The sequence below is a fragment of the Diabrotica undecimpunctata genome, chromosome 1 (genome assembly GCF_040954645.1).
Source record: "Diabrotica undecimpunctata isolate CICGRU chromosome 1, icDiaUnde3, whole genome shotgun sequence".
NCBI lineage: Eukaryota > Metazoa > Arthropoda > Insecta > Coleoptera > Chrysomelidae > Diabrotica > Diabrotica undecimpunctata.
This window is the reverse complement of record NC_092803.1, coordinates 140030418-140054207: the sequence shown is the minus strand read 5'-3', so window position 1 is coordinate 140054207 and position 23790 is coordinate 140030418. Positions and strand designations below refer to the sequence as shown.

The window sequence follows — 23790 nt, the reverse complement described above, 5'->3', positions numbered from 1 at the left end:
AATTCTATGAGACTTTTAACGAGACAACTTTCCAAAACACTGACGGTAGATTTACTATACCTACTCCTCTTAAACACCCCTTTTCCTGTTTGGTTGACTCAAAACTAATACTATCAAGCAATTTCTTAACTTGTAAGGACAATACATAAAACTTGGATACATGTCAATTGCCCCCCATCCAAGACAATTACGGTTTTTTTACCATATCATAGTGTTATGAAAGTTTCCTCTACGACTACAAAATTAAGAGCGTCACCATACCCAGACTTGAACAATCCGGTGCTCTTTTACTAACTGAACTCATTGACAAAATTAAAATTTCAGTTAGATACAATTTAGAGAAGACCATACGAGTTGGAGGTCATCTAACTAATTCAAATTATGAATTTATCGAAAAATACCCTGCAGTGTTACCTGCTAATAATGACTTAACAAAATTGATTACACAATACGAACACGTCTGAATTTTGCTCGCACGAGCACAGAGCACCTTAGCATCTCTCAGAGAGAGAATATGACCTTTGTTCGGCCGAACTCTTATAAGAAAAACTATACTTGACTGCACACGATACTTCAAATTTAATTTAAGAAACAAATCTCCTCTTATTCGAAATCTTCCCCTTTTCCACTCAACTCTTTCTAGACCTTTCTCTACTTCTGGCATTGACTATGCTGGACCCTTCTTTCTTCGTGACAGGACGAGAACAAACGTCAAAATTACCAAAGCATACATTTCATTATTCGTTTGCTTTGCATCGAAGGCAATCCATTTGGTAGTTGTAAGCGACTTAACTACTGGTGTTTCTTAGCAGCCTTACGTCGCGTCGTTTTATGCCTAGTCGAGGTAAGTGTGCAAAATTATATTCTGATAATGTAAGCATATTTGTTGATGCAAACAATGAGATAAAAAACTTCTTGATATCGAAACTGATTTAGCCCGTGATGGCATATAATAAAATTTCATAATTCCTAGAGCTCCACATCAAGGTGGATTGTGGGAAGCGGGAATAAAGTCCGTGAAACACCACCTTACACATGGGTGGTCGGCGACATCTCTCTTACGAAGATTTTACCCCGTTTGTGTATCAGGTTGAAGCACGTTTAAATTCACGGCCTATTTGTCCACTTTCCTCTGATCCTAGCGATACTACTGCCTTGACACTTGCACATTTCCTTATTGGAGACACCCTTACGTCAATTCCTGACCCAATCAACTACTGGGACATCAAGGAAAACAGACTTTGTCGTTATGAACGAATTCAGCATCTACGCCGACATTTTTGGACCAGGTGGTCCAAACATCTCCACTTTATACCAACGAGTGAAGTGGAAAAGAAAACTTTAAAAAACCCTTAGACATCGGAACTTTGGTACTGATCAAAGCAGATGGTCTATCATCATCGAGACTCATCCTGACTAGGACGGCGTTATCCGTTCAGTGACCATTTAACAGCTCTTAATTTTTGACCTTAATTTGAGTTTGTACAATATTATCGTCTCTTTCTTCACAGTCTTCTTTCTCTTACTCTATGTTTCTCTCTTCTCCGTAGCTTAATCCTTTATTTTCCTTTTTCATCCTATTTTATTCTTTTCTCAATTTTCTCTTCTATCTCTATATTATTAGGGGTGCTCGATATTCATCGATGATTGAAAAACATTAATGTTGAACACTCGATGGTCGATGTTTTACCATCTATATTTAGGTATACGAAACATCGAACACCATTTAAGTATAGATTACTGTTTTCCCTAGCAGGTGATTTGTATAATGACACGCGTAATAAAGTTACCCGGTAAATTCCGGCAAGGAAACAGGAAACAGTAAGACATTGATAAGCATCATTGGAGCTTATAATTTTAATATATTACTTATTTGTTTTTTTTTCTAATAATTTGGTTGTGTTTAAGATATCTATCAAGAAATAATTTTTATTTATTTAATATTAGGTTAAGGTTTCACAGTTACACCACGTTTTTCAGCAATTAATTCACGTTTATATAATACTTATTTAATTTATTTATTTTCGCATTATTCAACATTTGTAAAAACATTGATGTTTCTATAACATCGATGTTTTCTTTGTGATATATTGTTACTATCGATGTTCAGGTTTGTTATCATCGATGCTCAACATCAATAGTTTTTACCGATGTCGCAACCCCGCTCTATATACTTATATCACCTCTCCGATTATGTTATATCAACTACTCTAATAAATCTGACCAGTTTGTAGTAGTAATACCCCGCAGTAAGCTATGAAAAATCTTATTAGATATACAAATATTGACATACAATACTGATGCATTTATAAAATTCATACTACTTGCTTGAATAAATAAATGATTACTATTAATACATTTAACGGCTGATGAAATAGACACGTGATCGATTAAGTTATCGCTTAGTGCCCCATATAGTATTCACCAGTTCATTACCACAAATTATTCTGCATGTTGGAATACCTCTTAAAATAATTTTCCTGCATGCAAACGAAATAGGGTAGATAGTAATTTACAGACTTCTTTTATCTTCTTTGAGATCGCAATGGTTCTTCGATGGTGTTTACATTATATGATTTCTGTATTTTCCAGCAATATTACAACAGTTTTTGATAATTCTGAGGAGTACAAAAAAGGCGAAATATTGTTAGACGAAAAAGAAATACTGAATAGATCTAGTGAATATTTTAAAGATCAGCTAGATACTGATAGTAAAAAAGAAGAGATTAATGAACAAAAAATTAATGGATAACTATAAAGGGACTGTATAGTATACTCTATCCAGCCTATACACAACACCAACTTATTCTTATTTTGTTACACAATAGATTACATTTTAAACATTTCGTTGCCATAGAATATTGTAATGTACCTACCTACTCACATGTAAGATAATTAAAGTATCTATGTATTTCTATATAGTTTTTAGTCACCTGGTATATGTTATTTACAATTATGAAAAGTTCTCATGTATAATCACTAATAATTATTTGCTGTTAGAAATCAGAATCAATACTCTTCATAAATATTTTCCTATTTAGAATAAATAAGTTTCGCTAGTTTATTCACCTAATACTTCGTATCTATGGAATAATAATAATTTATTTCTCTTATTTCTTTGTTCGATAAGCTATCCGTATTTGCTATTTTAATATTAATATTTGAGTCCAATCTCTTGTACTCAAATCCATCCAGAAACATCGTTAAATAATTGTAGATAACAGAACTTATATATTCATAGTTTTAAGAAATAACAAACAGAGTGTAATTTTCATCCTCTAATATAATAAATTTATACATGTCAATATATTCTGTTTAATTCCAAAACAAAGAGTTAGTCCGGAGAAGAAATAAACGCATAGTATTCCATAACAAAATTTGGTGTCAGAACGTGGGATATTAGTAGCAGAGTTCCTCTGATTGCTGATAGAAGGAGAGCTGAGGAATTTTTGAATTGACTTGTTTCCTTCGAGGAATCATTCAAAAAAAAAACTGTCAGTGTGGAAAAATCGCCACTACAACTAATTACATTGGGGTCCAGTACATCCAGTTCGAAATCCAGTTCCAGTCATAACCCAATTGTAGTTCCATCGGAAGTAGAGGTGAACCCGTGGAATAATAGACTATGCGACCAACAACAATATTCTACTTGTAAGTACATTCTATCTTAAATTCTGTCTCATATTTTAAAAATCTTGTAAACGTATGTCTACTTTATATCCTGATATAAGTAACTTATTTGACGAACAAATACCTTCTCCCGACTCAAATTCTCTTTCAAATTCTTCTACTTCTAATTCAAATAAAATGTCAGTATCAATTGAAATAGCTGAAAAACTTCTCATTCGATTTGATGGTACAAAATCAAAATTATACGAATTCATAGACAATTGTGATAAAGCATACAATTTAGTAAATCCGCAATCCAAACCCATCTTATTAGCCATTATAGAAACTAAATTAACCGATAAAGCTAGGGCCATAACTAGAAACAGAACATTTGACGAATGGAAAGATTTAAAAGACTTCTTATTAGATGCTTATTCTGAACGCCGAACTGAAGGTCAGTGGCAATTGGAATTACATTCCTTACGTCAGATGCCCAGTGAAAATGTAATGTCATTTGCAAATAAAGTTGAAAATTGCTATATAAAATTAATAAATACACTTGATCCAGACTTATCTCCAGATGCAAGAAATGCATGTACTAAACTCTTAAAAACTCAAGCACTAAATGTCTTTATTAGAGGATTAAACAAAGACCTCTCTATTTTAATCAAAGCCCGAAATCCAGATTCCTTAGAAAGAGCTGTTGCTATAGCAATTGCCGAAGAACAAGAACAGTTATCAAGACAAGAAATTTTCAGACCATTCTGTAATATTTGCAAACGAAATAACCATTCCTCAAATAACTGTCGATATAAAAACAATTCAGATAGAAATGTTAGACATCTTCAAAATTCTAGTTTTCAAAACCCAAAATATCCTAATTCAAATCTTCAAAGGTCAAATTCTCAAAATCAAAATTATAAACCTTCAAATTCAAATTCCAATTCTGATTTTCCTCCAAACTTAAGAAAAGAAAATACCAACACTTCCCAACGTTTTTGCAGATACTGCAAAAAACCAGGTCACGTTATAGAAGAATGTAGAAAACGCGAATTTAACAATAAAAACAAAAATCCAACAAATTCTTTAAACTTCCAGAATCCTCGACAACCAACGGTCGATTCTCGAGGAGTTCGTTCAGTTCAGGCCGTATCACAACCATCAACTTCTCAGTCACTTCCTATGTAGATTTACCCTTAGTAAATAATTCTAATCCATCCTCTTGCAAGTTTCTAATCGATACAGGCGCAGATATTTCTTTAATTAAATATTCAAAAATACTAAACATTCCAAAAATTTATTCTAAGTCTATTACTCTACGAGGCATTGATAAAAATGTCTTAAATCCAAATAAAACTATATGTAGTTGTAACGTAAATTTCAAGATAAAAGATTTTGTCCAAACTCATGTTTTCTATGTCGTAGAAGACGATTTTCCTCTTCATTTCGACGGTATATTAGGTAGCGATTTTTTTGAAATAAATAAATGCCAAATTGATTATAAAGAAAATAAATTAAACTTTAAAAATTGTTCTATTTCAATCGAATATATAAAATCTCCATTAAACAATGACAATGACGAATTTCTGAGAGATCAAAATATCGAGACAAGTTCTAATATCGATGAAATATTTCCTTATGATGCTAAATCCATAGAGGATCATTCTTATTTAGAAACCAATGATATCCAAATAACCTTAAGTAGTGAAGAACTACTATCCAATCCAATTCAATCTAAATCTAACTCTAAATCCAAAGAAAATTCAAGTCCAAAATGTGTAAAATCCACTGAGATATGCACAAATAAAACTTGTAACTCTTCACGAAATCATAAATCAAAATCCTGTTCAGAAGAAAAATCCTGTTCAGACGATCTTATACTAAATCAAAACTCTAATTCTAACTCAAGAAGTAATAAAACTATTCTATCCGCAAGAACTGAAACAATTGTTCAAATTAAAGTAATAAATAATGAATTAAGCGAAGGATTATGTCCCGAACGCGAAATCTTTAAAGGTGTATTTTTATGTCCTAGTGTTGTTAAAGTAAAAAATGATTTCTTTTTAACCTCAATCGTAAACACTACTGAAACGGATGTTGAATTAAACGATATTCAAGTAGCAATAGAAAAAATTCCAAATTTACAAAACAATGCAAATATACGAAAAATGTCTTCTTATAAAGATAATACGAATTCTAACAGAATTGCTAAATTAAAAAATGCCTTGAGAACAGATCATTTAAATAGTGAAGAAAAATCATCTTTAATTTCTATTTGCAAGGAGTACAATCATATCTTTTATCTGGAAGGAGATCAACTTACCAGTACAAATGCCATAACTTGCAAAATTCCTTTAAATTCTAATGTACCTATTAGCACTAAATCATACAGGTATCCTGAAGTACACAAACATGAAGTCGAAACTCAAATAAAAGGTATGCTAGATCAAGGTATTATCGAAGAATCAACTTCGCCATGGAATTCGCCCCTTTGGGTTGTGCCAAAAAAGGCCGATGCTTCAGCAAAGAAGAAATGGCGAATTGTTATAGACTATCGACGACTAAATGATATTACTATAGGAGATTCATTTCCACTTCCGAATATAGTCGATATATTAGACCAATTGGGTCATTCAAAATATTTTTCAACAATAGATTTAACATCAGGATTTCACCAGATCAAAATGGATCCTGAGGATTCTCCAAAGACTGCTTTCTCAACTCCGTCTGGACATTATCAATATTCACGAATGCCATTTGGATTAAAAAATGCTCCCAGTATTTTTCAAAGGCTAATGAATACTGTCCTCTCAGGAATACAAAATTACAGATGTTTTGTCTATCTCGACGATATAGTCATTCATGCCGATACATTAGAAAATCATAATAAAAGATTAAAAGAAGTATTCGAAAAATTGTCTACATTCAACTTAAAAATACAACCAGATAAGTGCGAATTTTTTCGTCGCGAAGTAATGTATTTAGGACATTTAATAACTGAATTTGGTGTCAAACCGGACGAAAAAAAGGTATGTGCTGTTACAGATTTTCCTATACCCAGAACACAAAAAGATATTAAGAGCTTTTTGGGTCTCACTGGTTATTATAGACGCTTTATAAAAAATTTCAGTGCTTTAACACAACCTTTAACAAAACTGCTGAGGAAAAATGTTGAATTTAATTGGACAAGCATTCAACAACAGTCATTTGAGAACCTGAAATCAATACTTTGTTCAGAACCAATACTTCAGTATCCAGATTTTACCAAACCCTTTGTCTTAACAACGGATGCTAGTAATTATGCAATAGGGTCCATACTTTCTCAAGGTAAAGTACCAGATGATTTACCTATTGCTTATGCTAGTCGTACCTTGAACAAAGCGGAATCAAACTATAGCACAACAGAAAAAGAATTACTTGCAATTGTATGGAGTGTTAAACACTTTAGACCATATTTGTACGGAAATAAATTTTTCATTTATACGGATCATAAACCACTCACATGGCTATTTAATGTAAAAGATCCCGGATCAAGACTCGTTAGGTGGAGATTAGCATTAGAAGAATATAGCTATGAAATTATTTATAAACCAGGTAAATTAAATCAAAATGCTGATTGTTTAAGTCGTCCTCCTTTAACCATATCTGAAACAAATATTTGCGAAGAAAACAAAAACCCGGCAACAATCACCTTACAAATAAACAAAATAAGTAAAGAAAATAATGACACTTATTCACAGTTCTTATCTAAATCCGAAACTATATTAATAACAAATGATAATATAAAAGAAACAAATGAAAAGATTACATCATTTTCACAAAATTTAGCATTGTTTGTTTCCGTAGATTTAAATTTTAATGAGATCGTTCAGAAACAAATAAATAAACAATTCAGTCATATAGAAAAATTGAAAGCCAAAAATCCAAGACTAAATGACATTATATATATTTCTGATCAAAATAAAAACTTTTATTACATATTTATAAAAAATAATTATTGGGACAATACCTCTTATGAAGATATATTTAATTCCCTAATAAAATTAAGAGACTGGTTATTAAACGATAAAATATTAAAAATTTGCCTACCCAGAATAACTTTTAGCTACGATAAATTAAGTTGGGGAAAAATTAGATCTATGATTAGATTTATTTTTAGAAAAACTGATATATCTATTATCATTTATCATGATATACTAACAAATCCTGAACCTGAGGAAATAACTACAATATTACAAGAGAATCACACTAGTCCTACGGCTGGACACTCTGGTTTTCATCGGACATACAATCGTATAAAAAAACATTTCAAATGGAATAATATGAAAAATGATATTAAAAACTTTATAAAAACCTGTGAATCTTGTCAGAAAAATAAACTCGTTAGAAAAAAATTCGTAAAGCCCATGGAGATAACAACAACAAGCTCAAATCCATTAGAAAAAATATTTTTAGATATAGTAGGTCCTTTACCTTTAACCGAGTCAGGTAATAAGTTCATATTAACATTACAAGATGACTTAACAAAATTTTCTCAAGCTTATGCAATTCCGAATCATGAAACCAAGACTATCGCTGAAAATCTGGTTCGTGGATTTATTTGCAAGTTTGGAAAACCCGATATAATAGTTACTGATCAAGGCCGAGATTTTACTTCCAAATTATTTTCTCAAATCGCCAAGCTTTTTAAAATCAGACATATAAATTGTACTGCTTATCATCCAGAATCAAATGCTGCATTAGAAAGGAGTCACGCTACTTTAGCAGACTACCTTAAACATTATATTAAAGCTGATCAATCCGATTGGGACGAATGGCTAGATTTTGCTATGTTTTCATATAATACAACTAATCATACTTCAACCAAATTCACACCATATGAACTAATATTTGGATATACACCTAATCTACCTAGCAGTATAATACGACCAGTAGAACTCAAATATACATATGAAGATTATTTAGATAATTTAACACTTAAGCTTAGAAAATCTCATGAGTTAGCAAAAACGAATCTATTAGAATCTAAAGTAGTCAGTAAAAAATATTATGACCAAAAGATTAATGACACCGTTTTCTTAGAAGGACAATTAGTATATCTCCAAAATGAGCAAACAAAGAAGGGTCAAACCAAAAAACTTACACAAAATTATAATGGACCTTATAAAATTCTAGAGATAAATTCTCCTGTCAATTGCACAATTTTAGTAAATAAAAAACCAATAAAAGTTCACATGAATAGATTGAAACATGCTTTTGTTTCAGGTATGCAATAATATGGCTGACAAATAGTGAACAAATTCACAAGAAATATACCAATACTCCTATCAACAAATCACCTGGAATCTATTACGAACACATAAAAAATGTTCAATTTATTGAAACTCATTGGAACATATTAAGTCATATTCCTTTACAACCTTTTACAGACAAATTAAATTTTGTAGATCTCACCTATCAAAAAACATTAAGACTGTGTCAAAACAAACCAGTTCTTATTGAATTACGATTATGCGATACTTCACTAAAACTCTTAGGACAAATCATACCTAGACTCTTTCAAGATGAACAAACTTTAAAAAACATAATTCTGCATGAACATTTTAGACCAAAACGCGCTCTATTTAATGCAATTGGATCTGTTTTCAGGACCTTATTCGGTACCTTAGACAGTGATGATGCTGAAAATTTCAATAATGCTATTAACAAAGCTGAAAGTAACGAAAATCATCTTCTTGATTTACTAAAACAACAAATTCATGTAGTAAAAGCCACGATTGCAAATTTTAATAACTCTATTACAAATCTAGACCGAAACAAAGTGATTTTTGATAAAAATTTTGAATCAATTACCAATTACACAGATAAAATGAATAATAAATATTTTAATTTAGATTTAAAACAAAAAATTGAAGAACATTTTACCTTACTAACTTTCTTTATAACAGAATTACAACAAGAATATTCTACTTTAATAAACGTTATTCTATTTGCAAGAAATAATAACCTTCATCCTTCTGTTATAACACCTGAGCAACTAATTCAAGAATTATCTAAAACGGTAACGCATTTACCTAGTACATCGACTTATCCATTTCCATTGACTATCGATTATGCTCATAAATATTTCGATATCATTTTACTTAAATATATATATTTTGATAACAAGATTTTAATTACGGTTAGTATACCTTTGGTTAGTAATACTCCTTATTCTCTTTTTAAACTAATATCTCTTCCTATAATTCATCCAACATTAAAGAGACTTACCTTTATTCTTCCATCTGTCAAATATCTTGTTCTTTCAGAAAATAGAAACATTTATGTTACTATTGATACATTAGAAGACTGTTATTCATTAGATAAAGAAAAACTTATTTGCAAAAATCCTGATACTTTCCGATTTACACACACTAATCCAATTTGTGAAACTGAATTGTTAACTTCAATAACAAACATACCATCTAGTTGCGATACTCGTATAATTCAAACAGAATATGAAATTTGGCATAAATTAAACAAACCAAATTCTTGGATATATGTTTTACCCAAACCAACAGATTTAACTTTAAGCTGTCAGACTAGTACGCCAATATCTATTGTTCTTTCAAACACAGGTATTTTTTCTACTTCGAATAATTGCAAAACTTACACCGGATCAACTATTTTGATATCTGTCTCAAATCCAAAAGAAAGTAATTTTCAGTCTATCATTCCAGATTTATCCCTTCCAGAAGTCTGTTGTGATGATATTAAGATAAATAATGAATCCAAATTACACCTTGTTCCCTTACAATTAAATAATCTCGATCGAGATGCATTAAATTTAGCAAGCCATAAACTAGATAATTTAGAGAAAATGACCTCAGAAACAAATATTAATTTTTCAGACACAATAAAAAATAGTTCTTATTTCACTTATGCAATCTTATTTTTGATAAAATGTATGTTACTTTATATTTTATACAGGATAATTAAATATTTTTACCGACGATTTCGTAGAAATCCGTCACATAGTTGTCAACAAATTACAAATTGTTTAACACTAAATATATGTCAAAGTAAACGAAAACATGTACATGAGACAGATTTAAGTATAGATTGTAAACATAATAAAGACAATAATTATAGTGAATCCAAAAAGTGTGAAGAGACTAGTTTCACAGAGACTACACCGATAAGACGAAGTGAAAGACTATCGAGACTAAAAGAAACTATTTAAATGTGTTAAAATAAAATAATAATGTATACAAATGTTTTATACCATTTAAATGAAAATTCATTTTACAATTATTTTCATTCTTACAAAAGGAGGTGTAATGTACCTACCTACTCACATGTAAGATAATTAAAGTATCTATGTATTTCTATATAGTTTTTAGTCACCTGGTATATGTTATTTACAATTATGAAAAGTTCTCATGTATAATCACTAATAATTATTTGCTGTTAGAAATCAGAATCAATACTCTTCATAAATATTTTCCTATTTAGAATAAATAAGTTTCGCTAGTTTATTCACCTAATACTTCGTATCTATGGAATAATAATAATTTATTTCTCTTATTTCTTTGTTCGATAAGCTATCCGTATTTGCTATTTTAATATTAATATTTGAGTCCAATCTCTTGTACTCAAATCCATCCAGAAACATCGTTAAATAATTGTAGATAACAGAACTTATATATTCATAGTTTTAAGAAATAACAAACAGAGTGTAATTTTCATCCTCTAATATAATAAATTTATACATGTCAATATATTCTGTTTAATTCCAAAACAAAGAGTTAGTCCGGAGAAGAAATAAACGCATAGTATTCCATAACAATATTAACAAATATTATGAAAAAAATATACCAAATGGCAAAGATTAAATACGATTTATAAACTTGAAAAGACATGTGGCTTGGAGGCTCTGAATATTGGTGAAATATTATATATATAAAGAAATTATCAACTACAAATATGAAATGATATCAATATGCACTTACACCAGAAGAGATTTAAATAATACAAATGAATTTTGGGACTGAAACATCACTTTAAATAGATAAAAGATATGCATAAAAACAAACATGACAAAAGTTCAGAATTGCCAACAGACAAATAAATTGTATAGACTTGGAGTAGATCATAGACATTTTATATATGTCTATGGAATAGATACGGGGTAGAAATTAAAACTGAAGAATAAATTTTATACAAAATAATTAGTAGGCAGGAGTTTGAGCGCCAACTAGTTTTAGAAGAAAAATATTAAAACAACAGAAAATTAACAAATGAATAAAATTAAAAGAAATTGGAATTAAATAATTATATAAATTAGTTCAGTTTGAAGAAAAGATTAAAATCTCATCTAGCCCCAACAATGGCCGTATCACGTACACTTGTACAGGTAGGTGCTTGTTCACGCCACCATCTATTTTAAGTTTATTTCATGCATTTTTTCCCATGCGGCAACGCAGCAGTCTATGCAGATATAATATGTCATATGTGAAGATACGAGAAGAGTCAATAAAACATCTCAAGACGACAGCACTCAAATACGAGAAACGAGATCGGTGATACTGCATGGCGATCGGGACATAATACCAAAGAAGATAGACGCTTATAGCGTCTATATTCTTTGATAATACTTATTAGCGGTCATATATTAATGTATTGTGTTAATTAATAAAGTCAGTTTTTCACACGGCGTTTGATTATTTACCAGCGGCACATTCAAAGTGCAAATCAAGTTACATTCAGTGCTACTAAACGTGAATATGTTGGCAAAAAGTAGAATCGGTATAGAAAGCGGTTACAGACAGATTACACACACAAAAACCAACAAGAAACTGGAAAAATCAAAGAATTCAGCGCCTTTATCATCTGCGTCAGCGGTCCCGACTATCGTTGAGATTGAAGTTATAAGACCAACTAAAGCGAAGAAATATATCTTTAATTACGGCCTAAACTTCAATATATGTATAAAGAAATAAAGGACATCCAAGCCAAATACTGCCAAATCTGCCGCATGTTCATTGAAAGCTGTAATGGCTGTTGTCCAATACGAAGTACTTTGATTTTGATAATACCTTCTCTCCTATATCTACGAAAAAAATTTTAATGGTTTGAGTATGTTTTAAACGAATTTTCAAATGTTTTAAAAACGCCCAAAAAGTATCATATCACCTACTCAAGACTCACACAACAGATTTTTCTAACTGAAATAGGCACGTCTAACACAATAAACCTACTCCTACAATCATGGACAGATTATAATTACGAATATACTATTACAGATTTTATTGTATAGATATTTTATAGATCGTGATTAATCTGAAGTTGTTTTTATCAAAATGAAAATTAATTTAATATTATTAATGATATCAGTCTACTACCAAATGCATATTATTCAAGAGTTAATTGATATTCATTATTAATATTGACACAAATTATATTTATGCACGTTTAAATATATTGCTTATAATTTATTTTTCTTTTTACAGGATGAAGTTCTGGCAATTTCTGAAAAAGTTGTGATAAGACTCGAAGATTTAATAACGTTAATCACTGTAGAAGCAGAATGGACGTGGGGCCGTCTGGCGAAGTGTGAACAAGATCTTAAACGAGTAGAACAAGATCTTAAACGAGTAGATGAAAACATAGACGAAAACAATATTCCTGCCAAAAAACCAGCTGGATTAAGTTTTACAATACATAATAATGGACTGGATTACTCTGACGTGGAAGCAGAAAGAAAAAATATAGGTAAAATCCTGAAAAATGTCTCGTAAAATCCTGAAAAATGTCGCAATATTAGTTTTTAAGTACAGCAAATTTTTTATTTCTTTTATGTGCGTATTTCAAAATTCGTGAAAAAATTTAAAGTTTATTTTATATTCAATGTACTCGTATTACGTTTCCTTGACGGTATTTTAGTTGCTTACATCTATTTATGTACATAAAATGTTCATAGGTCAGTAAATTTTTTTTAATAGTTATCTTTTGGAATTCCTTATTCGAAGAGATGTAATTATTATAAATAAATATTTCTTTTAAAAACGTAACTCCAACATCAACCTGATTTCTGAACAGATCTTTTATATATAGTATATTTTGTGATGGGTAGCTCTTTTAGACAGCAGACTTAGAATTTAAATAAAAGTATATTCGAAATGAATAAATAACAAAATAAAATTAGATCCTAGGTAATATGTGCAATAAACAATTAAAATGTCATACCTGGCTACGACGGTATCGACGGCGCTTGTCGCATCTTTTATACCTGCGAAAAATAAATACAGTTGTGGTAATATACACACGGTAAAGAGAAGGAATATCCTGGGTTAGAGGTGGACGGATCGATCAACATTCGATCCGGCAACGAGCGGGAAGGGACTAATCAACACTTAGTCGCTGAAAGATTATATCTCGGATCCACACTCTAAGACTTCTTCGGAGCTGCCACTAGATTAACACTCTAGCAGAATCGGTCGGCCTTCTCTAGGACCAGTGGAATTGTTCACAGATCAACACTCTGATAGAACTCCGAAGGCCCGGTGAAGTTCCCACCAGATCAACACTCTGGCGGAACTCGATTCTTTCTCGTGGAGTATTTATACCCTTGTTGGCCTTCCATCGTTTAAAAATCGATCTCTCTAGTGATATGTATAATAGTCTGTTTCCGTACATGGTCCATCTAAAACCTCTTCACGTGAGGAGGCCATCCTGCATAGCTTTTCAAGCGTATAATCTTAATGTAAACACATTTCTTCCGAATAGCTTAACTTTCTATTTTGATAACGGAAATTTATTCCTTCTTTTATATCCTTTATCCTTGATTACATCATTCGGTTGTCTATTGATCTCCATTCTTTATTTTTATGTTGATGTTGTTTTGCTTCTGACCATTCTCTAAGATTTCTCGTCCAGGACATTCTTCTGCAGCCCGGATTTAGACAGTCCTCCCTTACCAGCTACCACTGTCCGTCACATATTGTTTACACCTTTGTTAGTTACCTATCTTCCGTGACCTAAGTCTAGTATGTTATAAAAATGTCTTGGCGGGTCTCTGAACGAGAAGTTTGTAACCGTCTGTTTTCTTTTTTGTTGTTCATCTACTTATATATCTTTTATTTTATTTTTTGGTTAACTTAAAATAGGAATTGAAGGGAATAAATGTAATATTTTCTTTATATACAGTAGATTCGTATATATCTTTTATTTTATTTTTTGGTTAAATTAAAATAGGAATTTAACAGAATAAATGGAATATTTTCTTTATATATGTAATTTATATGTGAGTGGTTGTATGACCAATGGACCAAGCCAACAAAAAAATATTAGAATATTATATGTAATATTATTTCTGCTCGTACCATGTTACTCCAGTCGTCAGAGGCGAAAATGCCACTGAACCTTTAAAAATGATACGAACAAGCTAAATTTTGCCGAGAATATTAATTTTGGGACTCCAAAAAGATGCAAAAAAGTTTACCACCTTTACCCCCGGGCTTCCTCCTAAAACCCCCCTATTAGGGGGGTAAAAACGCAAAAAAATCGATTTACCAAGAATCTGTACGCCGTAGAAAAAAATGTTTCAAATAAAAAATGTAGCTGAGATAATTTTAAACAAAAATGATAATTAACACTTTTTGTGTAGAATTAACTGTTCTCTCAGAAAGAACGCTTGAAGCAACCGTAGATTTTGAATGTCAGTTGCGTGCGCGAAATCAATGTTCAATAAAATTTGTATCAGCTCGACAGTAAAAATTCGATATCTTTTGCTCCAAGTATCCTATCGACAAAAATTTAGATGCCTTTTGAAGGTAGAGAGGTCAACTTTAATTTGCAATTTTTGTATTTTGCCGCAAGTAAACTTAAATTTTATAAAGGTGTTAAATCAATAAACGTGGCGCGATTTTTGCCATTTTTTATGATTCTCATAATCAATACAATCTATCCCTTTTATTGACTGGCCACTATAAAGTTTCGATTACTAGAGCCTAAACTTCATAACCCATAGCATGAAATTTTAGTTTTTAGTTTTGGCAACAAATGTGACGCATTTGAAATATGCTTAAAAAACGCTGGATTTAAACTTTTACATAACAAACAATCTAAAACGTTTAAACTTTTTTTTTCAATAAAACTAGTACGTTTTTTAAAAGAACCAAAATTCTGTTATAAACTACATCCAAATTCGTCTTCTTAGAGGCACTTTCCGTGACCGTTTCTGCGTTTTTTATTCATATTTCAAATGCCTCGTATTTGTTGCCACAACTCAAAGTTGAAATTTCATGTCAAAGATTTTAAAGATTGATCTCTAAAAATCGAAATTTTACTACGACTGGTCCGTGAAAGTGATCAATTTTATTGATCTCACAAAAAATGACAAAAATCGTGCCACGTTTATATATTTAACACCTTTATAAAACTGAGTTTATTCATGGCAAAATACAAAAACTGCGTACAAAAACTATTTTCTTTGCCTTTAAAACGCATCTTGATTTTTCTCGATAGGACACTTGGATCAAAAGATATCGATTTTTTACCGTTGAGCTGATACAAATTTTATTGAACATTGATTTCGCCCACGTAACTGACATTCAAAATCGACGGTCGCTTCAAGCGTTATTTCTGAGAGAACGGTTCACTATGCACAAAAAGTGCTACTAAACATTTTTGTTTAAAATTATCTCAGCTACATTCTTTTTTTGAAAGTTTTTTTTTTACGGCTTACAGATTCTTGATAAATCGATTTTTTTGTGTTTTGACCCTCCTGCGAGGGGGGTTTTAGGGGGAAGCCCGAGGGTAAAAGTAGTAAACTTATTTGCATCTTTTTTAGGGTCCCAAAATTAATATTCTCGGCAAAATTCAGCTTGTTCCTATGATTTTTAGGGGACAACTCTCTGACGACTGGAAAATGTATATAAATATCACTACATTGTGTTCTGTTATGACTGACAAAAATTAGTATTTATATTTTAATTCTTTTATTTACAAGAATTTATATAACGGATTGAAAAAAAAATAATTAGGATTGTTTATTGATATTTAAAATAGAGTTATACACATGGGGTGATATCTTCCAATCCTTCAATTTCTAGTTTGTTTTCATCTGGGTCACAGATTTTCACAGGAGGAGGTACTAATGTTACTACTTCCGGTTTGTTACAACAGACTTTAGTATAACTTCCAGGGCAGATTTTGCTAAAATTAAAAAAACATTAAAAATAAAAAAGTTATACACTAATGTAAGCAAATTGTATGAAACATTATTTACATCCCAATATGTGTACATCCCTCTATGTGGACGGCCGTAGCTCAGCGGCAAGATACTGGCTTTGTAAGCCAGAGCGCACGAGTTCGAATCTCGTCACCAACAACGACATTTTCATTTCTAAAAATGATACGAGCCGTTCACCGTGCTTCGAAGGACACGTAAAGCCGTCGGTTCCCCTGGGCTAGTGTGCATCGACACTAGCTACTTGAAACAGGGTTAAAGATGCAATTGGCGCCGGAACAATCTGAAAGGATCTCTCCGGCAAAAAAGCCATACGATATTATTATTATTACATCCCAATATAATTATTACTCCATTTCTCCATTTTCTTCTCTTTTTTCGCATCCATGAAGAGATTTGGTTTTTGAGTAACAGGAAAATTAACAATACTGGTACTGAGCATTCATTATACTATAAATGACTAAAATAAAATAGCTCGAGGTAACTTTTTCGAGGTAAAATGCCATATTTTTTAATTTTTTTTGCGCATTCCGCGGAATTATTCATTTCATTCATTCATTAGTCAGTAATTGGTATTAATTTGATACAATGTACGAATAATTCGCTCGTATGGGGAACTCAGGTCGCTTTCGTATTTTAAAGAGATGAGCAGAAAATCGTTTAATTTAGGAAGGCCTCTCTAGGAAGATTGATTTGTTTAAAGTCTGTGGTTTTAACCAATTCTGTTAGCCAGAAGAATTCTCGGTTTGTATGACGGATATTTTATTTTGTATGAGGAATAGAAAAAAGAAAATAGTTGCTTTCTGGATCTCTAGGCTATCACTCGAGGTAAGGTTGTTAAAATACTGTTCGTTATTGAAAGTAGTATTTTTTAAGAGTTAATAGCAATTATTATTAATCTGTATCGAACTTGTCAATTTTTATAATTTTTTTAAAATGAGTGAATGGCATTATTTGCCAAATTGATTTTATCATCTAATTACAATGCCTTAAAATCCTGTCAAGTTTTGTTACTTTAACATAATATGTAAGCGAGATTGAATTTTATTTGTTTATTTCTATTTTGCATCACTAAGATTTGTAAAACAGACTCTTGATAGACAAATTATTGTACGAACCTTTGTTTTAATTTGGATTAAAATCTATTAATATGCAAATTAATATACACACATTAAAATAATCTAGGGGACTCCTATATTAATAGCTTTAAATCAGTGTTAGTTGCAAATACAAAAATAAATTTATGTTTTTAATCTTTTTTGTTGTTTTTTAGATGATTGTACCAATTTGGACGGTAATGCTGATAAGAATGGCTATAAAAAAATTTAACAAAACTTCAATATGCGTTTTTGGCTATAAGATAAAAAGTAATACTTATTTCTTTATGTGTACTTAGTGTTCGTTTAAATTCAATAAAAACAAAAAAATTGGAATATCTCGGACATATTACACGTGGAGAGAAATACACCTTGCTCCAACTGATCATGCAGGGAAAGATCCAAGGAAAGAGAAGCATAGGGAGGCGTAGAATGTCATGGCTGCGCAACCTGAGAGAGTGGTACGGATGTACAGCAAATGAACTTTTCAGAGCAGCCGTCTCAAAAGTTCGAATAGCTATGATGATTGCCGACCTCCGCCGCGGAGATGGCACTTGAAGAAGAAGAGTGTTCGATGTGTATGTGGATTTTTTTTGCAATTGACAATAATGGACTGACATTCTTTCATTCGCGAAACGCAGTGGCGTGCTATCGGGATGCTTCGTGCTGGCAGAAGTCAAAGAGACCTTGCTGAGGTCCTCCACACAGAATCAGAATCACACGAACAGAAGTGTCACTAATCGTTTGTGGTTAAGGCGTCAAGAAACTGTTAATGTTGTTGAACGTCATACAGGCCGTACAAGGGTAACCAACCAGAATGAAGACCGTTTTATTAGGTTGCAGCCTTTGCGAGATCGCACTGTAACTGCATCAGAATAACAAATAAGACTAGAAGAGACCCATCAGGTTTATAAGTGGCCAAACCATTAAAAATAGACTGCATGAAGTAGGGTTAAATGCTCGAAGTGTGAGAGTGCCTGTGTTATCCAGGCACGGACAATAATTTGGAGAATATCTGGCAATGCTAAACGATTGACCACCATGTAGGAGATTTATAGACAGCAAGGCGGCTGTATAATGGTATAGGGTAGCATCACTCTTGGTGGAACAACCAATCTCATTTGTCTGGAACGGTTTCTTATTCTTGAACCTATTGTACCCCTTGCACAACAAACTTGTCCCCAATTTCAATTAATTCACGAGATTCAGGATCGTACGAAAATTCCTCGAAGATAATGAAATTGTGGTTTTGTCATGTCCTGCACAATCGCCAGATTTAAACTCAATTGAGCATGTACGGGACATATTGAGCAGACACATTTTACAACAAAATATTGCGTTCGATACAAGACGGCAACTGTTTGAGGGACTTTCAATGGAGTGGAACAGAATATCGTAGCAAGACATTGACCATCTGATCATGAGGTTGTCTTAGAGATATAGAACAGTAATCAACAACCGTGGAGGTCATACGCTATACTAACTTAACCTAAACACTACTGTGTTGGAAGTTGAGGAGCAACAAATTAGTTTTTTATTTTTTTGCCATTTTTTGCCGCAGAGTTCTCTTTTAATTTTCTTAAGAGCTTTTGCGATAATTCTAAAAAAAAATGTTCATTTTATATTCGACACTTGTTTATTATACCTTTTTATTAAAAATATTTGAAATAAATTATTTGAAATTTGAAAAAAAGTCCCCTAGATTGTTTTGATGTGTGTATATTATTAAAGAAATCTTGGCAAGTTGCATAAATTTTCTTTCTCACTGTTTCAATAGTTGAGAGTAACTCTTTTTTACATACCGGCTCAGTATATAAAAGTTTGTAGAGACAAAGTGTAGAGTTCTGTATTGTAAAGGGTACCCCCCGTTGAGATAGGTAAAATACCGTCACTCCCAGAATTAACCTTTTTCATTTTTTTACATTCTATGTGATTAAAAAATAAAAAAAACCGTTATTTTCTTTAGGTGGGATACAATCAATTTCAAAATTTTAAAAAACTCCCACATATAGTTGAGGCTTTTACAAAACTTGTCTATTTTTTATAGACCCGTTTAATAAAAAACTATATCTCTGATTTTTTTCAAATTTTTCCGTATCATGGTGCGCCATCTTCAAAAATCCGAAAAAGTGTTTTTTATGGGTGTTGGGGGATTGTCTCTATTTTATAGACTTCAAGATAGATCAAATCAAGTTTTTTAGGTTATATATATTCTCAATTAAATTAGGTCTTTAGAACATCCCAAAAATTAAGCGAAACATCTTTATATCCCCAAAAAACCATGTTTTTCACCGTTTTTAATGGTTTGTACAGGTTTACTTGCTTTTGAGATCGACACAACCTAAATTAATTTTCTCATATCAGTTTTTATTTGTTTAATGTAAACCTGTAGGTTGAGTGTACATAACCTAAAAATGCATTTGTTTTCAAAAAAAGCTTATAGCTCTTTTTTGGTGGCGGCTGCAGGTGTAGTTTTTTTTTATTTTGTGTATTTGATCAAAAACTTTATCTCCTTTTTTTCAGAATTTTTTTGTATTATCCGCCATCTTTAAAAGTCTGAAAAACTGTTTTTAGGGATTTTCTTTATTTTATAGACTTTAAAATAGATCAAATGAAGGTTTCTTTTATAGCTTATATTATATATTTTAAATTAAATGAAGCCTTTTAGGGTATTCAAAAATTGGGCGAAACACGTTTAAACCTTCAAAAAACCATGATTTCTTTTACAAGATTTTTCAGGGTTTTTGCTGGGTTAATCATATTTTTTTAGATCGATACAACCTAAATCAATTTTTTTATATTTTACGTTTTATGTAATTAAAAAATAACACAGCGCAATTTGTAGCCCGCCACACTCGTTAAAAACTATCTCTCTGATTTTTTTTAGATTTTTTCATAAGGTGCGTCATCTCCAAAAACACGAAAAACTGTTTTTTGGGTTTTTTTTTTTGTATTTTGAAGATGGCGCACTATACGAAAAATCTGAAAAAAATCAGAGATATAGTTTTTTTATGAAATACACTACATAAAATACTACAGTAGTGAAGTGACTAGTGAGTGTAGTAGTGTCTGGGGGGCTCGGGAGACTGAGAGCTCGGAAGCCCCGAAGAAGACATCAGAGGGGATGTCGAAAGCTCGGCCCAATGGATATCGACGAAGTTCGAGATATATATATATATATATATATATATATATATATATATATATATATATATATATATATATATATATATATATATATATACTCGGTGAAACGACATAAAAACACGGATAATATCCCAATCGGTTACCTTACCTTATCGCCTAAACTGTTTACTGCAGTACTAGAATATGCTTTTAAAAAAACTTAACTGGGAAGAGAAAGGCCTAAACATTGACGGTAAAAGATTAACAAATTTGAAATTCGCAGACGACATAGTTTTGTTCTCGGACAACCTCAAGGATGTGCCAGTGTGGGTCTTAATAAACATCTCCAAAACAAAATTCATGACAAACCTGGTAGCTAGCGGAAATATCAATATTGGAGACAACGAAGTAGAGCTGGTGGAAAAATACATATACCTTGGACAAGAAATAAAGATCACAAGAGACAATCAAACATGCGAACTACGAAGAAGAATAAACCTAGCATGGGCAGCCTATGATAAACAGCAGGAAAAGCCTGTTTTTATATAAAGCCTATTGAAAAAGAATTATTGCAAGCAAAACTAAAAGAGAGAATCTCAGAAAAACGACGGCACAAGGCACAATGAGGGCATCAAGATGTACTAAGATGGGCAAGACAGACGTCGTTAATAATATAGTTACGCGAGAAGAATATTGTTCAACCTAATCATGCATGAAATAATAACAAAAGTAAGAACTAAAAAAGGGTACCAAATAAGAGAAAAACAACTTAAAATATTGCTGAAACGCAATATAATCTCTCAAAGTTAGATGATTTACAACGTATGCTGCACCAATTTAATATAATTGCCAGAAAATTTAACCCGTTGATTTCCCCAAAAAAGACAAAATGCGTGGTTATTTTGGACAAAACAGAAAATTTACTAAGATATAAATTGGGGCTGGAAGGTCTGATAATAGAACAAGTGATGGGGCTTAAACATCAAGGACTGGGAAAGAAATAGAAAATTAGAATTGAACGATCACAAGACGGCGAGAGACTGTTCCCAATAGGAAGACGATGTCATATCTACATGAAAAGAAGAAGAATAATGTAGGGAATGTCCATTATCAAGAATTGCGCTAGAGGAAAAGAACCAGAATAAATACCGCAGAACATTTAGTACTCGTATGTGGTTAGCTATAAACTTATTAGTAGATTTGAAAGTTTAACCCGGTATCAACACACAAGTTAAAAAAACGACTTAAAAATATTTTTGAATGATATTATTCTGCAACATTGATCGATATTTACACATCGACAGCATTATTTTGTATTTTTAAATTATTGACTTGTACTCACTCAGAATTGATCGTTCCCTCGCAGTATCTCCAATTCATGCAAACACATTCTTTTTCTACTTGAACAGCATATAGTGGATTAACTGCGTATAAAGGATCTCGCTTTGCAAGTTCTGACAAATATCTGGATACTCCTATCATGTACATACCTTCAGTGCACTGAAGTTGCAGTATTGGTAGTAAAACGCAGACCGCAATTATTTTGTAATACATGGTTAAGTATATCTATTCTGCAATGAATAGAAATGGCTCTAACGGTTTTTATTTATAGTTTGACATTACTGATATCTGTTTCGTTTTTTAACGTATTATCAGATTTGGTTTTACCGGTGTAATAATAACTCTTTTATATATTTCCTTATCACGTTTATGATAAGTTGCAATGAAATTAAAAAATTGTTAGAAGCCTAAGTCATTTGTTTTATGTTGATTCATAAAACATAAATCATTTGTTTTTTGCGAACTAAGTCATTTACTGATTTCAATAGAATTAAGTACATACTAAAATGATTAACCTGAAGTCATGTGTTTACATAACAAAACAATATGTTATAATAATATAGTAAGTCCTGGATAATATGTTAATACCTAAGTAAACAAGTTTGGCTGAAACTAGAGGACCCAGTAGAAGAAGAAACTCTTGTATGCAAAACCTACGCGACTTGTTCGGCCTTAAATATATCCTGACTATTAAGACAAGTCGCCAACTTAATTAAATGAAAGGCAGATATCGAGCACAGTTTATTTATTAAATCTTATCCAAGTACTTTCGCCCCTAGAGCATCTTCAGGGCCATCTGAAGTAAGCCAAGAAACGTTTTTTCAACCGAAGAAAATTAATTAAGTTCGATAAAAAACTCGAAGTTGATGGTTGATAAAAGTCTTTTATGTAATATAACGTTTTAGACTTACTTCGTCAAATTTGGCCTATCCAGCAATCTACTGAGAATGTCATAAACATAATAATTATACAAGTAACACTACACGACACAAGGACAAACAGTTTAAAATTTTTAAAAACGGCGAAGCTACATATTGGTTGGCATCAGGATAGAGAATGGCTCCTGATCTTAACGGAAATGTTAGGGTGACATGTGACATATGACAACTTGGATGGGCAATCACAATCATGGTGATGTGATCTGCACATTTTAAAATTCTATAAAACTGAGCATTGACCAAAGGTCCAACTGACACTACTATAGGATATCAACTGATGAAATATGAAATTATATAGATTACTTTAAGTAGATCAACGTAAAAGTTTCTTTCATCCATAGTGTGCTAACAAAAACATTCTCATACAAGGAACATCATAGCGAAACAAGACCAACTAGGACAACTTTACAATGTAAATGCTACATGCTCCTACTTCTTCATCTTCTAA

At 31.7% G+C, this 23790-nt stretch overlaps 2 protein-coding genes across 2 annotated transcripts in view; one reads left to right on the top strand and one right to left on the bottom strand.

Moving 5' to 3' along the window:
- Window positions 1–23790, top strand: part of LOC140432291 (uncharacterized) — a 217198-nt gene that overhangs the window by 149912 nt on the left and 43496 nt on the right. Inside the window, exon 3 of the mRNA XM_072520113.1 lies at window positions 13101–13362. Within this exon, the coding sequence (XP_072376214.1) occupies window positions 13101–13362 (262 nt within the window). The remainder of the gene's footprint in view (window positions 1–13100; window positions 13363–23790) is intronic.
- On the bottom strand, window positions 16573–22714 carry LOC140432292 (uncharacterized). The gene is made up of 2 exons (XM_072520114.1): window positions 22406–22714; window positions 16573–16806 (listed from the first exon to the last, which is right to left on the bottom strand). Exons 1-2 carry the CDS (start codon window positions 22615–22617, stop codon window positions 16662–16664), a joined length of 357 nt encoding a protein of 118 aa, XP_072376215.1. The 5' UTR covers window positions 22618–22714; the 3' UTR covers window positions 16573–16661.